Raw genomic sequence first — 17,728 nt, 5'->3', positions numbered from 1 at the left:
TACTATTTGATATACCAATGATAACACTTTGAATTGAATTATTTGCTCCATCAGTAGCCAGTGCAAACTTTTCAATGTGGGGGTTATATGTGCTGCCCTCGTCACCCCACTAATCATCCTAGCTACAGAATTCATAAGCACCTGCAGAACCTTCTATTTCATTTTAGACTGGCCCAAAAACAAGGAATTACATGAGTTCAATCTTGTCAAAAGCAACCATTGGGCCACAGTTCGAAAACAAAGATTAATAGCTAAGAATCTGCAGAGCCCAAGTGAAGCACATCTTACCAGGAAGCGTGCATCACATGACCCCCATAAAAATCGGTTTCAAAAAGAAAAACCAAAAATGGCCTGGGCTCCCCATATTTTTCAGACTGCAGGTTTGTTTGAATATTAATGCCTTTCAAGTACTTAAAGGTCTGTATCATATCACCTCTCTCCAGCATATACATATTCAAGTCCTCAAGTCTCTTCTCATACATCTTATGAAACAAACCCTGTATCATTTTCGTTTTCCTCTGAACTGCCTTAAGCCTTTTTACATCCTTGTAGAGCTATGGCCTCCAATATGCTTAACAAATATTTCCGTCTTTACCAAGGAAAATCCAGGAGTAAAACTTCCATCTGAATCTGAAATTGATATAAACACTTTCTTCCATAAATGATGTAGTAAGTGGGATATTATGACCTACAGCAAATGCCATCCCCTTGCTATATTGTGCGCTCATCACATCCTGATCCTACCATGTCCTCATTCTTGATTATTTTGTCATCAAAGAGGATCTCCATACCAGAATAATTTATTAATGCATCCCTGATTAAGCACATGATAATGTAAATGTGCTAACTGGTTAGCACAAGAATGTCCACTCTCCAGCTGACATGTCCCCTAAAAAAATTCCAAAATAATATTTACCACAGTTACAGCACATACATGCAAAATCTAACTTGTGATGGTTTAGCACATCCCATGTTAAGCCAGTTTTTGCTACATTGGGTGAGGGTTAGCACTTAGTGTAGCTTAATAAAAGGACTCTATGATTTCTCTTAATTGACACCAGACACTTGCAACAAAATTTCAGAGAAAAAGTGTCTCCTGACATTAAAACTCAAGGTTTCAACTGGATGAAAACCTTCCTTTGCTATTGTGTAGGCCTTTACAAAATGCTAAATAAACTTGTTTTTTACCAAAAGAAAACAATAGGTAACCCCTAGTTGTAGTCTCACAGTACTACCTCTCTAGGAATCAAGTTGTTTTATAAGGGCTTGACCCCCTAGCAATATCACAAAACTACTGCTAGGTGTCACTGAAAGTATTTTTGAGCCTGTCCCATACCCCTAAAATCCCAGGGGCCCTTAATGACAATGGGAGGGTTGGGGGGGGAGGCTTTGTTGGAATGGGTGGGGTGCTTCAGGGCATGAGGGTGGTGATTTAGACTGCCCAATCCTTTTAAGATGCAGCTTGGAAACATCAAGTTATAGCTTGGCAGCCTGATGCTTCCAGCCAGGGAAAATAGTGCACTTTGAGGTGTTATTCGATTCACATAGTAAAGAGGTATTTTGCATGTATTTGCAAGTTTGCATTTCATTACTATGTATCCTGCGGTAACTAATATAGTGCACATTATGAGGCCCACACACCTTAATAACTCTCCCTCCCCCAAAAAAAAATTAAACATGTTATATAAAGTTGTCCTAGGAGGCCTCTAAAAAAAGTTGTCAACTTTAAACTATCTACAGGTGTTTACTGATCCAGTTCTCCTTCCTCCTTTGGCCCTTCTCTAGAACTCCATTAGCAAACATAGTATGTACCTGCGGATGTATCAAACTTCTCCAATATGCTTCTTCAGTAACTCTAATGATGTTAATAAGAATGAATTGGGAAGCTCAATAATCTCAAATTCCTTGACCTTGGTTGATTTTACATCCATTCCAGCTTGGCAAGTAATATGAGCACCATTGACACCTTTCTCAGTGCATTTCTAATGCTGCTAATTTCATATCTTGTTCTGCAAACTTCTGCATGGCCTCCTTACAAAATACGCATAGTTGATTCAAAGTTCTGTTTACAGAAACCTCAGTCCTGCTTACTGTCAACTATACTGTATATTCTACACAGAGGTAGTGGTAAGATTATCTTTCAGCTCAGTTGGAACAGATGCTATCAAATCTGAAAGAAGGGAGACCACCTGAGACAGAGAAGCCACCCTAGATAATCCAAGTTCCCCTGCTTTCCTGGACTTAATATTACTGAAAAGGAACACCACCATCACCAATTCCCATTTAAATGGTAATCGCAAAGCTCCGAGCGCTTCCACAAATGGTTGAGAATGGGGTTCAACTGCCCAAACTCAAAGTGGCATCTCTGGAGAAGGTACTTGCAGTCTGAGAAAGCACCGGGGTTTCAAAGCACAAGCATGCAGAGATAGGAGGGAAGGTTCACACTCAGAGTTCCAGTCAGGCAAGAATGATTTGTTGAGCAGAAAGGGGACAAATGCTAAAAGGCAGTGAGAGGTAAAGGGCAACAAATGCTTGGTAGCACAGTGCAAAAGGTGGTGGCTGCTTGGTGGGTGGGAGGCATGCTAAGAAGGTATTAGGCTTCACAGTAGTTGTAGGCCAGGGGTATAGGGAGGAGTGAGAAGAAAACCGGGACAATATCAGGGTTGGGGGGGGTGATGCTTATAAAGCAGGGCATTCTCATTGGATATACATAAGAAAGATATGCATGTCCTGGAAACCCAGTGTTTATGGGTTTATCTAACACATACTTATTGCAGATACCTAGAAAACCCAACAGACTGGTTTCTCCAGGACAGGTTTGGTAAGCCCTGATACAGAGCACACTAGGGGCCATATGGGAACCTAATTTGAGAAAAGGGATAGAAGGAAAGGGGAAAAAGGACAAGAGAGGGACAGGAAAAGAAGAGGGAAAAGTGAGAGGGGACGGAGAGGACCTTGGATAAGAGACAGGACAATGGGAAAAGATGGATCCCAGAAGGAAAGGTGATGGAGAGAATAAATCATGAATGCTGGGGGGGAGATTCAGGGATAGGAAGAACAAGGGACAGAGAGAAAAAATATTGGATAGGTCTATGAGGAAAGAGAGAGGAGCCAGGATTGGGGTAGGGAGAAAGAAAGCAAGAGATGGAAAAGGGAAAACACATGAAGAGCTGAGAAAGCTGGATTTGTGGGGAGAAGAATGAATCTTGGGAGACTATAAATGAAGAAAGAGGAGGGATGAAGAGAGGCAAGCAGACAGGAAAAGGAGAGAATCAAAGGAAAGGAACAGGCAGACAATGAAGAAAAAGTATTTTAAACATTTATTCTGAAGAAAAGAAAAAAGGAAAGACAATATTAAAATAAACTGTTCATTCCCTAACACTATAGAGAATTATCCCATATTCAGGGGAAAGGGAATGGGACTTGTTTATAGCCTTTTTGTGGTTATACATTCAAAGCAGTTTACATATATACAGGTACTTATTTTGTACCCAGGGCAATAGAGGATTAAGTGACTTGTCCAGGGTCACAAGAAGCAGCGCTGGGATTCGATCCCATAACCTCAGGGTGCTGAGGCAGCAGCTCTACCACAAGGCCACTCCTCAACCACAAAAAACGTGTTAACTTTACCACGCCCCTCCCCTCCCACAGCAAGAGAAAATTTGGATTTTTTTTTTTGTTTGTATGTGCTCTTTGCTGGCTTTGATGTGATATCTGTATAGTGGTTATAAACTACATGGATACCATATAATAGATATGTTGCAGTATATTAAGAATTGTAGTAATAATACCGTATATACTCGAATGTAAGATGATGTTTTGGGACCAAAGAATGGCCAAAAATGGGGGCCTCATCTTATATTCGGGTAAGTGCCCACCCACTCCCTTCCCGGACTTGTTGCAGGTTTCCGCTGGCCTGCCATATGACCTGGTGGGCCAGGACAAGAGGGATTCCTCCCATCTCCTGTCCCGGCCGACTGACAATTTTTTACTTCCCTCCCACCTCTCCCCAGTAGTGTACCAGGCAGGAGCAAGGTTTCTGCACTCCTACCCCATGCTGAGCTCCTCTGAATGGATGCTGCAAGTTCTTGCAGTCCAGCGGTGTACCGTGCAGGAGTGAGCTTTTTGTGCTCCTGCCTGGCATTGAGCCACTCGCTGAATGGCTGCCACCAATTCTTGCAGGACACATAAGAACTGGTGGTAGCCTTTCAGGGAGCAGCTCAGGGCCGGACAGGAGCACAAAAAGTTTGCTCATGCCTGAAACACCGCTGGGCTGGAAGAGCTCAAGGCGGCCATTCAAGGAGGGGCTTAGCATGGGGCAGGAGTGCGGAAAGCTCACTCCTGGCTGGTACACCGTTGGACCACCAGGGATTCAAAAAAGTACGCGAGGGGAGGCGGGAGGGAGATTTAAAAAATTGACAGAGATGGCCGGGACAGGAGACCAGAGGGATCCCTCCTGTTCCGGTCCACCAGGTCATACGGCAGGCCCGGTGGAGGCCTGTATGACATTGGGAGAGAGGGGGTGGGCGATCAGGGTACAGGGCTGGGAGGGGGGCTGGGTGTAGAGCCTGGCATGAAGAGAGGGGGGTTTGATGTAGAGCCTGGCAGGGAGGGAGAGGAGACAGGGTGGAGAGTCTTGCAGGGAAGGGAGGGAACGAGGACAGGGTGGAGAGCCAAGCAGGGAGGGAGGGGGGCTGGGTGTAGAGCCTGGCAGGGGAGGGAGGGGGCTGGGCGCAGGCCTGGCCGGGGAGGGAGGGGGTAGGGCACATAAATATTAAACTCCCCTCCCATCTTATATTCAAGTCAACCTTTTTTCCTCCTTTTGGGGGAGAAAAGGGGCACCTTGTCTTATACTCGATCAACTTATATTAGAGTATATATAGTAATAATATCTGTATGATGGGGGTATATCTATTAGCATCATTTGCAAGTCACTTAACTTTCTAATATTCACACAGGTTAAATGTTACCCTACTAAAAATGACTGAAACCTCATTTGTTAAAGGTCATTATCAACAGCACACATTACAGGACCACAGAGAACTTAGCACCCAAGTCTGGGCCCAACTGATGCACTTGGGGGGAAAAAAAAAAGTTAGCAAGCTTCCCAACATATGGACAGACTGAACTGGTCTCTAAGCACTTGTCAAATGTGCTGAAAAGCACAAAAGTAGAAAGATTAAGTCTATATTTAAAAAATGTTAACCATGACCAACTACTAAAGAATGCACTTGACAGTTAAATCAGAACTAGAATATTATCTGATTTATATGCTTATCATATCTTTTAAAGCAGAAACAAAAAACAAACAAACGCTCATAACCTAAATGTACAGGCCAGCCCCAAGTTCAGATCATTTGTTTTGGTTATACCACTTAAAATCTGTATACAAAAATCACAATAAACATCCCAGATCAGATGGTGCACTCAGACCCAAGAACTGAGAAGATGATAGCTACTGCTACTGTAGTTGACCCTGGCAGCTGATGAGCAAAAGAAAAATCCAAAGAGGCAACATTCCAACCTTCAGGCCAGCAAAAGTTTCCCAGAGTTAGGGTGAGGGACTAGGAAGGAAAACGACTATCAAAGCATGAGAATGGGGCAGGAAGGAAATAAAAACATAACCAAAGTCCACAATACAAAACTGAACTCTAGTCTATTCCTGCATGGTAAGAAAACTAATATCAAGGCAGCTGTTGCCTGTTGTTCATATGTCACTATGAAAGTTGCTCAGCCTAAAGGCACACCTGCAAGTCTTTAGCCTTCTAGCAAAGCAGCCCTAAGGCAGGTGCATTACCCGAGTGCAGGAAAGTCAGCTCTACAGCTCTCTAAATGAATCCAGTCAATCGTGCCCACGTCCTAAGCAGGCAACAGTGTGATCTCAAGTGCCTGTATAAAACTGGTTATAATTAAAGCTTATGGCAACTTCAAGTGGAGAAAAACATAACAAAGCACATGTAGAAAGCCCCCGATGTTTAACAACAGTACATGGTGCTGAAGCTGTAAGGGCTCAAACTCTCACCATCCTAAATGCAACTGTGTGGGAGCTTGCCAGGCGCATAGTATAACCAGGCTCTTATCTCCAGCCATCTAATAGCAGCGACAGGGCGCGCTCTGCCTTCACCCTTCCCCTCATCGGCCCTTAATGGCCCTGTCAATCTGATAAGCGTGTGAAATACGCCGCTTTCATTGCATGCAGCCGAGGCAGTGGGGGAGGACGGCGCGCCGGGTTGCCTAGGACTGGGGGTGACAGCCAAGGACCGACACTCACCAGGTAATCCATGGACTCATGTAGCGAACCGGGCGGACTCCTGCCAGTCAATGCGCAGCAAGGGTCGGGGTTCTCTGCGCCCTCACCGAGGAGGGGCTACCAAAGCAGAACCGAGGAGTGGTGACCTAAGGACGCTGGGGCATCCGGCTGTCAGTTTTTCACAGGGTGTCGAACAGAGGGAACGCAGCAACCACTCCACTCACGCCGCCTGTAGGAACAGAAAGCGCCCCTGTCCCGCCCCCACCGAGAACCCAGACCGTGCGCACGTCACGTGACCGGGGAGGCGCAGCGCTGGGCGGCCATCTTCCGTTTGGGCAGACGGACAGCTAAGATCAATGGGACAGGAAAGAAAATAAAGCGAAAGCTCGCGGTGTATCAATTGATTAACGCTTCTAAAGCCAGAGCCAGGACATTTGGGTTTTTTAATATATTTTAGACTGCTTTTGGGGTTTTCAAGAAGTTAAACTTTCTCTCCTTTTTTTGTCTGTTTGTCTTAGGCGAACTACCTTAACAGAGTTTTTCCAACTGTACATTTTCCGGAGCAATATTTTGGTATATCTTGTGGAATTTGTAAGCCTCTGCCTGAATCAAAGATGGCAACTTCGCTTTCAAAGAGCCCGCTCTACACTTCCAACTGTGTTTAGGCTGGTTACCCGCCTCTCTTCCTGACACCTGATCACGCACGTGGAGAAAATAATTTTGGAAACACCGGTTGGGACTCTTTATCTTTTTCTAGGGGTGAGCAACCACAGTCTTGGTGGCCCACAACCTAGTTGGGCTTTCACGATTTCCACAATGGATATGCATGAGGTCTATTTACAAGCAATGGAAGCAACATATGCAAATCAATCTCATGCACATTCATTGTAAAAATCTTAAAAACCTGACTGGATTATAGCCCATGAGGACTGTGGTTGATCATTATAGGCAGTCCCCCAGTTACACACATCTGACTTAAGTACCACTCGTACTTAAGAACACAGTCAGGGCTTCATTTAATTTCACTGAACAGTATTTCCAGTGACTTAGATTCCTACACTTCTCCTGTAGTAGTTTCAGGAATGATTCACCACCACATTAAGAACAGTGTGTGGTTGCGAATTAGGTACCTTAGAGGGAACACTGGTAGGGACAGTTGGCCCTTTTGTCAGCTGGGAGCAGAGGTAAGCAGCAAGAATCTGAAAATCTACAAGCTCTGAGTTACATACAAATCCAACTTAAGAACAGCTTTAAAAACGTAACTCATTCTTAACCAAGGGACTGCCTGTAAAAGGAATTTTAACTGTATGTGGAAGAGGAGAGGGAGCCAATGAAGCGACCTGAGGAGGGGAGTAACTTGAGCTTGAGCATAAGGACCATGGCAGAATATGAGGCATGCGGCAGAATTCTGAACAGATTGAAGGGGAGAGAGATGGTTTTAGCAGAAGACCCACAAAAAGCATATTGCAGTAACCTAAGCGAGAGATGACAAGAGCGAGGATGAGGGTCTTGGCAGCATGTTCAGAAAGGAAGGTCGGGATTTTAGCAATGTTGTTTAGAAAGAAACGACAAGTTTTGGCGGTTTGTTGAATATGTGAAGAGAAGGAGAGAGATGAGTTAAAGATGACCCCAAGGTTGCAAGTCGGTTTGTCTGGGTATTGGAAAGCATCTGAGCTCAGTACCACTTCTGGAGGGCCTCTGAATATGCGCGAACATCGACCCGATAATGTCAGAGCTGACGTTGAAGGAAAACCTTCTGGGTCAGCCGGGGATCCTAGTTACCTCAACAGTTCTCCTTCCAGGTAGGCTTCTCTTTCTTGCCTTCAGCCACACTTGTTCTTTGCAGGGATGCGGGCAGCAGCTCTTACACACTGCATGTGGCTGACTGGAAACTTTCGCTCCGACATCAGAGGGCAGGCTTGCATGACTTTACTTTGGGCTGACAATTTACTTTTATAGTCCTCTAGGCATGTGCTGGGGCTAAAACAAGTTTGCGAGACACTGTGTTGAACCCTCTTCCTTGGGCTCTGACCACATCAGCCCTTACTACAAAAGTTGCACTGGTTGCCAATAGAGGCGCGCATTCTGTTCAAATTTGCCTGTATTTGTTTCAAGCAGGTCTGGGGTCTAGCGCCTTCCTACCTGCTACCACACTTCATAGTTCACAACCCCATATGACCAATCAGAATCCGAAACATATTTACTTATCCAAAAATCACAGGCTGCAAATACAAATCTTTTCTGGACAGGACTTTCAGGTTCCAAGTAGGCAGACAGCAGTCCTGGCTGAACAACTACATAAACAGAGCCAGTGTGACCTATGGCGCATTCCGAAAACCAATTAAAATCATTCTATTTGACAAATTCATCTCCTAAACAGAAGCCTCTAAATGATATATTCTCCCGCTCTCTACCTCGATGTAATTTTGATGTTTTTGATGTTCCTTTACCTATTTCTTATGTAACCCTCTCTTCTTACATCCTGTATTTCGCTGATTGTCCAGCCTTCTTTGAATGTGAACCGCCTAGAAGTTTTTCGACTATGGCGGTATAGAAGAATAAAGTTATTATTATATTATTATTAGTGCTGCCCGATTAAGGGAAAAAAAATTCGATTCGATTCAGCCTATTGAATTGGTTTTTCAATTCGATTTGATTTTCCTGCCCAATTGGGTGTTTTTTTCAAACATCCTGGTGGGTTTATTTTATAGCTTCTACACCCCCTTTGCCCTCTCCTACCCACACTGGCGCTGTGGTGTAAACAAAATAAAGAAACAAAAAGGACATTTCCTCTCTCTGTTAAATCCTAGGTCACGTTTGCGGTCTAACACCAGCTCTGGCAGGATACACTTTTCAAATCTGGCATATTGTAATTAGAGAATGACACGGTGACAAAATTAATCACTGTTCCCGTCCCCGCAGGAAACCATCTTCATGTCATTCTTTAAGGAAAGAGGGAAGAATCAGAGTATGAATGGCCACAACCACTGACCCGCAAGCTTTGCTTTGAATAATGCTGGTGTAGCAGGACAGAGGATGAAATAGACACTAGAAAATGACATAGGTTTATTTCCCGCGGTTATCCGCGGGGACGGGGACGGTGATGAATTTTGTCACCGTGTCATTCTCTAATTGTAATCACAAAACAGAAAATAAAATGATTTTTTCTACCTTTTGCTGTCTGGTTGTCTTCTGATAACTCGCTTCTTTCTTCTTTCTCCGTGCTAGCCATCCATCTTCCATCTGTGTCCTCCCCTTCCATTTCCATTCCTTTCCCCTGTTCTGGCATCTGTCTCCCCCCCCACACACCCATGCCCTGACATCTCTCCCTCCATGGTCTAGTATTGCCTGTCCTTTCCCTCCCTCCCATGGTCTTGGCATCTCTTTCCTCTCCTCTCCCTTCCTGGGCTTCCTTATCCCTCCTTCCCTCTCTCCCCAATTGAGTGCAGCAACAGCATTTCTATTTCCCCTTCCCCTCTCACTCTCCTCCTCCACTGCTCTCCCCCTCCTCCTCCACTGCTCTCCCCCCCCTTCCCCATCCACTCTCCTCCTCCATTGCTCTCCCCTCAGTCCTGCTGCAGCTTTCCCTCTTCCATTTTAAGTCTAGCAGCACTCTCCTCTGTTCCCAATCCAGCAGCACCTCTCCCTCTCACCTCCCTCCTCCACTCAGTTCCAACAGTACCTCCCCCCTCCCCTATACTTCCGTTTCCCCCACCAACTAGCTCCTTTCCACCCCCAGGGCAAGCAGCACCTCTCCTCTGACTAGCAGGGATCTTCTCCCTTCCCTTTCCTTCCTCTCTGACTAGAAGCAGTACCTTACCCACTCACCTCCCAGGTCTAGCAGCATCACTCCCTCCTCTCCTCGCCTCCTATCAGCCCCCCTCCCTCTTGTCTCCCAGTTCCATCGGCACCATGCCCCCCTCCCGATTAACAGGCTCTCATCGGCTCTCACCGGCTTGTGGATTCCCCGGCCTGACTCAGCACAGCCTGAAGTTGTGTTTGAATCCGGTAAAGAAAGTACAGTCAAACCTCGGTTTACGAGTGCACCAGTTTGCAAGTGTTTTGACTCGATTTACGAGTTCCACCTCCCACAATCCGGCATCTCCCCCCAGTGACCTAGCACCCCCCCCCCCCCGCTCGAGTCATCCTCCCCCTCCCCCCCCCCCCCGCGATCTTACATGCTCTCCTGAGCACCAAAACGATATCCCATACCCCGATTGGGCACCAGCACCAACGCACAGGACATGCCGGTGCCCGAAGATCCTCCCTCTTCTGTGCTGGGCTGGGCGGTGCATCGGCGATCCTTCCTCTTGCTTGTGCTGGGCTGGACTGTGCCTTGAGCATTTGCGCATGCTCAAGGCCTTCTGGTCTCGCTCTCTCCGAGATTCTCAGATTCAGAATCTCAGAGAGAGTGAGACCAGAAGGCCTTGAGCATGCACAAATGCTCAAGGCCAAGTCCAGCCCAGCACAAGCAAGAGGAAGGATCGCCGATGCACCGCCTGGCACAGCACAGAAGAGGGAGGATCTTCCGGCACCGGCACCAGCATGTCCTGTGCGTTGGTGCTGGTGCCGGTACCCAATCGGGGTACAGGATATCGTTTTTGTGCTCGGGGGAGCATGTAAGATCGTGGGGGGGGGGAACGACTCGAGCGGGCGGGATGCCGGATCGCAGGGGGGGTATGGAGCAACGCCGGTGGCCTCAAAGGGGGGGGATTGGAGCAGCGCCGGTAGTCTCAGGTGGGGGGGGGGGGTTGGTGGAACGAATCAAAGCGAGTTTCCATTCATTCCTATGGAGAAACTCACTTTGATATATGAGCAATTTGGTTTACGAGCATACTTCTGGAACGAAATATGCTCGTAAACCATGGTTCCACTGTACAAAATTTAAAAAACAGGCGATTTTTCAAACCCTCCCCGAAACACTAGCCTGTATTAGCAGCTGCACTGCTCTCTCCTTCTGTAGCTTTAGCAAGTCAATTCCCTTCTGCAGCCTCAGATCCTCTGCTAGGCTGTCCCGCCTCCAAGGAAGAAGGAAGTTGCATCATCAGAGGCGGGACGGCCTAGCAGAGGCTCTGAGGCTGCAGAAGGGAATTGACTCACTAACGCTACAGAAGGAGAGAGCGATGCAGCTGCTAATACAGGCTAGTGTTACGGGGAGGGTTTGAAAAATCACCTGGTTTTTTTTCTTTTGTACTTTCTTTACCGGAGTCAAATACAACTTCAGGCTGTGCCGAGTCAGGCCAGAGAATCCACAAGCCAGTGAGAGGGTTTAAAAAAAATGTTTTGAGTGGCAGGATTCGTGAGCGAGATGACAGCCCAGCACGAGGAGGTTGGGCCCCGAATTGGAGAGGCCGATTTTTTTTAAATACACATCGATTTGAATCGATTCACCCAAAATGAATTGGTGAATCAATTCAAATCGGAAATCGGGCAGCACTACTAACCATTTCTCTGCCCCTCATTGCTCCTTGTTTGCCTGCACTTTCTAAAGATTTCACTTGCAAAGCCAGTAATTTGTCCTTCTTGCCTTTTCCCTTTGAGCTAGCATGTTGTGGCAGTGATTGGCATGCAGCTGAACATCGGCCTTACCTTTAGCCTACCAATCCACACAGATTGCCTTCAATAATTTCTGTACTTCTGGTTCCAGTCCTTCTACAAAGGCTGACACCAGTCCTCCCATTGCATTTTCCACTGGGTTTGTAATACCTGAGTACTGTTCAAAAACCCTTGCTAATCTTTCTTAATATGCTCCTGGGGCTTCTGGTGTCTTTACATGCATGAATGAGTGACCAATTAGGTTTATGTGGAAAAGCCTCTTTAATAGCATCTAACAGTTTAGTTTTAACCCCTTTATAAATGGTTTTGTGAGCCGGATCATTTGAATCAAAAGGCTCTGGTCTATTTTCTGTTCCTACAACTAGCCAATTAGCTTTTTGCAATAATAACCTATATTGATCTTTAGACAGGGCTATTCTCAACAATTGTTCTAAATCTCGATATGCTGGGTTGTACACATCAATTATAATTTTAAGTTCTTCTCTAAAATTAATGGGATCAGTTTCAGGGTCTGGGATAACCTTGCCAATAGTATACAATTCCTGCCTGTTCAAGTGTGCATAATAGAGAATGACATTGAGAAAAAATTTGTCCCTGTCTCTGCTCCATCCCCGCACACCGTATGATCCCACCTGCAAAAGCGTCAAATAGTTATGATTTTATATTGAATTTTTTTTAAGTATAAAAAGAAACAATATTCTGTACAATTGTCATTTTATAAACACAAATAATACAGAACAAGGATCAACAAAACCCCTGTCTCCCCTCCCCATTACAAATATCTCTTCCACTATCAAGAAAACTGAATAAGCCAAATTATTACAGAATGCTACACAGAAAAATCATGCTAACAGAATACTGCAGTCACACATGACAGGAATAGTGTTAGGGAAATGCAGATAAGGCAAGTTCCCAATGGTCAGAGAGAGCCCTAAGCCATCTGGAAGCTAGACAAGCATGGCCTGGGCTTTGCAGTCCCCAGTTATGTCTAACACCAGCTAGAGCAGGATACATATTTCAAATCTGATATTTTCTAATCATAAAATCGAAAATAAAATTATTTTTTTTTCTACCTTTTGTTGTCTCATCATTTTATTCTTCAAATCATGTGGGTCTCAGGCGTTGTTCTTTTGTCTTCTCTTAACTCACTTGCCAAGGTCTCCTGACCATTTGACATTTCTTCTTTCTCCATGCTCACCATCCATCTTCTATCTCTATGTATGTATTGTTCCCCAAGTTCAGCATCTCCCTTCTCTATGTCTTCTATACATCCCTTTCTAGTATTTTCCCTGTGCCCATCTCTCTGCCTTCATCATCTCACTATTCTATGATCCCCTCCCTATGTGTACAGGGAGTGGGGAAAGAGAGAGAGATATCCAGGGTGCATCTCTCCCATTCCCTCTACTTCCACATCCAACATTTCTCCCTCTCTCATCCCCCGAATCATGTGCAGTATTTTTCACTACTGCCCACCAGCACCATGCCCAATATTTCTCCTTCTATCACCCCTCTCCATCACCATGCCACACCTCTCCCTCCATCATTCCAGCATTCCTCTCCCTTGCATCACTTTCAATCTGTCCCTCTGTTCCCTCTCCATCACCATATCTAATATTGCTCCCTCTTATCTTTCTCTTCCCCATGTATCTCTTCCTCACTCCTCTCTCTCTATGCCCAACCATTTTCCTCTTTCTTCCTTTCCCCATGTGACCCATTTCCTTCCCTCTCACTCACACACTCATTCCCAACAATTCTCCTTTCTATTCCTTCCCTCCTATGTCCCAAGTTAGTGCCCCCTCCCTCCCTTGTGTCCCAAGTTCATGACCCCTCCCTTCCTTCTGTGTCCCGAGTTTGTGCCCTCTTCCCCCCTCCTTTCTCCCATGTTCATATCCCCTCTCTCCCTTACTTGCTCCCTTCAGGGCCGTCCAGCTGGGCTGTTCCTTCCTGCCTTCAGCCGCACTTGTTCTTTGCAGGTACGCAAGCAGCAGCTGTTTGCTTGCTGCACGTGGCTGACCCACAAGCCTGCCCTCTGACATCAGCTCTGAAGAGAAACTATTATGGGGACAGGACCAAAACATGTGCCCCAAAGAGGCACAAACTTGAAAACACTTAGGACATCCATGGGACTGGGCAATGCCCATCCGGTAGGCTCGCATGGGTGATATATAAAGGCGTAAGATGATCTTAAGTTGCATTTCCCATTGATTAATGTTTGCAAAGTTTTCTCAAATTTTTCAACACTTGTTGTAGTTGATTTGCTGACAGCGTACAATGGAGATGCTCTCTGCGTTATTTATGAGCCTTCTATGAAGGACTATGTCAAAGGCCTTTCTGAAATCCAAGTAAACTACATCCAATGCATGTCCACTATCCAATTATCTGGTAACCCAGTCAAAGAAATTAATCAAATTTGTTTGGCATGATTATCATTTGGTGAAACCATGTTGCCTCAGATCCTGAAAACCATTGAATGCCAGGAAACTCACTACCCTTTCCTTGAGCAGTGCCTCCATTACCTTTCCTGCCATTGAAGTAAGGCTTACCAGTGTATAGGTACCTGCATCTTCTCTTTCTTCACTTTTGTGAAGAAGGACCACATCTGCTCTTCTCCAATCCCATTGAACTTCCCTTGTCTCCAAGGATTTATTAAACAAATCTCAAGATTCTGGAATGGCTCTCGAGATTCATGGGATGGCCTCATGGCTTTGTCCACCTACAGTTTTTCAAGTTGTTCATAAATACTTTCTTTTCTAAATGGTGTAATATCAACTTCATTTTCAGATGCACCTTTATCAGCCAGCCGAGGTCATACTTCAGAATTTTCTTTAGTGAAGACGGTAGTATTTGTTAAGCAACTCTGCTTTTTCCTTATCACTCTCCATGTAGTAGCTCATAGTATCTTTCAGTTCCACAATTCCATTTTTAGCCTTCCTCCTTTCACTAATAAACCTGAAAAAGCCATCCTATTACCACTACTACTGTACTTATCATTTCTATAGCACTGCTAGACATTTGCAGTGCTGTACATTAAACATACAAAAGAAAGTCCCTGCTAATACAGCGTCCAATCTAATCTGACAAACAGGACAAGTAAGGGGTCAAAGAGTTTCTCAGGCATGGGTGCTTTACAAACAAGTGAGGTTAGGAGTTAAAAGCAAATTCAAAAAAGCGGGCTTTTAGCCTGGATATGAATACTGCCGGTTACGGAGCATGACATACTGACTCAGGCAATCTGTTCCAGGCATATGGTGCAGCAAGAAAGAAGGAACATAATCTGGAGTTGGCAGTAGAGGAAAAGGGTACAGATAAGAGACACTTGTCTGATGAATGGAGCTCCTAGGGAGGAGTATAGAAAGGGATAAGAAAGGAGAGATATTGAGGAGCTGCAGAGTGAATGCATTTGTAAGTCAATAAGAGGAGTTTGAATTGTATGCAGAAATAGATAGAAAGCCAATGAAGTGACTTAAGGAGAGGGATGATGTGATCATAGTGACCCTGGCGGAATATAAGTTGTGCAGCAGAATTTTGAACAGATTGAAAGGGGGAGAGAGGGTTATGTGGAAAACCTGTGAGAAGCAAGTCTAGGTGAGAGGTGTTAAGGGTGTGGATAAGGATTTTGGTAGTGTGCTCAGAGAGGTAGGGTTGGATTTTGGTGATGTTATAGAGAAAGAAACGACAGATTTTGGCAGTCTGTTGGATTTGTGCAAAGAAAGAGAGAGAGGAGTCAAAGATGACCCCAAAGTTGCAAGCTGATGAGACAGGCAGGATGAGAGTGTTATCCACTGAGACAGAGAGTGGGGGGAGAGGAGAGATAACATAGAAAAATAGAACATGACGGCAGAAAAGGGCCACGGCCCACACTAATGGCCCACCCCCTACCTACCTCCATGAAGAGATCCCACATGCCAATCCCATCTTTTCTTAAAATCTGGCACGCTGCTTGCCTCAATTACCTGCTGTGGAAGATTATTCCAGCCATCAACCACCCTTTCGGTGAAGAAATATTTTCTGGTGTCGCCATGAAATTTCCCATCCCTGATTTTCAACGGATACCCTCTTGTTGTCATGGGTCCTTTAAGGAAAAAGAGATCCTCTTCCACCTCGATATGGCCTGTAACATATTTGAACGTCTCGATCATGTTTCTCCTCTCTCTGCGTTCCTCGAGTGAGTGCAGCTGCAACTTACCTAGTCGTTCCTCATACGGGAGATCCTTGAGTCCTGAGACCATCCTGCTGGCCATTCATTGAACCGACTCAACTCTCCGCACATCTTTTTGATAATGCGGCCTCCAGAATTGTACACAGTATTCCAGATGGGTCTTACCATGGATCTGTACAACGGCATTATGACCTCGGGCTTACGGCTGACGAAACTTCTACGGATACAGCCCATGATTTGTCTAGCCCTGGATGAAGCTTTCTCCACTTGAGTGGCAGTCTTCATGTCTTCGCTAATGATCACCCCCAAGTCACGTTCTGCTACAGTCCTTGCTAGGATCTCATCATTTAGGGTGTAAGTCCTGCATGGATTTTTGCCGCCAAGGTGCATGACCTTGCATTTTTTGGCATTGAAACTTAGTTGCCAAGTCTTTGACCAATGCTCCAGCAGGAGTAGGTCCTGCTTCATACTGTCGGGCATTGAGCTTTTGTCGGGCACTGTGCTTTCATCTGTTGTGCGATTGCCTACCATGTTGCATAGTTTGGCGTCATCGGCGAATAATGTAATTTTACCTCGAAGCCCCTCAGCCAAGTCTCTTACGAAGATGTTAAATAGGATTGGGCCCAAGACCGAGCCCTGCGGCACTCCGCTGATCACCTCCATCGTATCGGAGAGGGTACCGTTTACCACTACCCTCTGAAGTCTACCTCTAAGCCAGTCCCTAACCCATGCGGTTAATGTTTCACCCAGTCCCATCGAACCCATCTTGCTCAATAACCTGCGGTGTGGGACGCTATCAAACACTTTGCTGAAGTCCAAGTACACGACGTCCAGGGACTCCCCTATATCCAGCTTTCTTGTTACCCAGTCAAAGAAGCTGATCAGATTCGATTAGCAGGACCTTCCCTTCATAAAACCATGTTGATGGGGATCTCGTAGATTCTCCTCGTTCAGGATCGTATCCAATTGGCGTTTGATTAGTGTTTCCATAAGTTTACTCACTATCGATGTGAGACTCACCGGTCTATAATTCTCAGCCTCCATCCTGCATCCCTTTTTGTGGAGTGGAATGACGTTAGCCATTTTCCAATCCAATGGGACTCTTCCTGTACTTAGGGAAAGATTGAGGAGCGTGAATAACGGTTCTGCCAGGACGTCACTCAACTCCCTGAGCACCCTGGGGTGTAGTTTGTCCGGTCCCATAGCTTTGTTCACCTTGAGTCTTGATAGCTCCTAATAGACACTGCTGGGCGTAAACTCGAAATTTCAAAACGGGTCTTCCGAGTTTTCCCTCGTCGGCAGCTAAGGGCCGGATCCCGGCGCCTCGCAAGTGAAGACCGAGCAGAAGTATTCATTTAAAAGTTGTCGGAGTCCGATTCTACATAGTTCCTGTCGGGTTTCCTAAGGCGTACTATCCCATCTGTGTTTCTTTTTCTGTCACTAATATACTGGAAGAAGGATTTATCGCCCTTCTTGATGTTCTTCACAAGGTTCTCCTCCATTCGGAGTTTAGCCTCCTTTACTGCCGTTTTGACCGCTTTTGACTTGGCCAGATAGTCTTCCTTGGATTCTCGCTTCCCTGATTGTTTGTAGATGATGAACGCTCTTTTCTTCTTTTTTATGAGGTCTGAGATCTTCGCAGAGAACCACTGTGGTCTATTGTTTCTTCGCCATTTACTTACTGATTTGACGTAGCGGTTGGTTGCTTCGTGTAAGGTTGATTTCAGAGTTGACCACATTACCTCTACATTATCTGTTTCGGC

The 17,728-nt window shown here is 45.5% G+C and overlaps 1 protein-coding gene across 4 annotated transcripts in view; it reads right to left on the bottom strand.

The window, feature by feature from the left end:
* ARL15 (ADP ribosylation factor like GTPase 15) overlaps positions 1–6,584 on the bottom strand; it is a 631,237-nt gene extending 624,653 nt beyond the window's left edge. The window contains exon 1 of one of the 4 annotated variants that reach the window (XR_004538155.1): positions 6,272–6,584. Coding sequence is in view for 1 of the 4 variants with exons in the window: in XM_033931425.1 (XP_033787316.1) it covers positions 6,272–6,283 (12 nt within the window). In the remaining 3 variants the exon portion in view is untranslated. The remainder of the gene's footprint in view (positions 1–6,271) is intronic. The other 3 variants (XR_004538156.1, XR_004538154.1, XM_033931425.1) reach the window with 3 other exon arrangements.
* Positions 6,585–17,728: the final 11,144 nt, after the last annotated feature.

This window comes from Geotrypetes seraphini, chromosome 1 (assembly GCF_902459505.1).
Source record: "Geotrypetes seraphini chromosome 1, aGeoSer1.1, whole genome shotgun sequence".
Lineage (NCBI taxonomy): Eukaryota > Metazoa > Chordata > Amphibia > Gymnophiona > Dermophiidae > Geotrypetes > Geotrypetes seraphini.
This window is presented reverse-complemented; position numbering and strand designations above follow the sequence as displayed.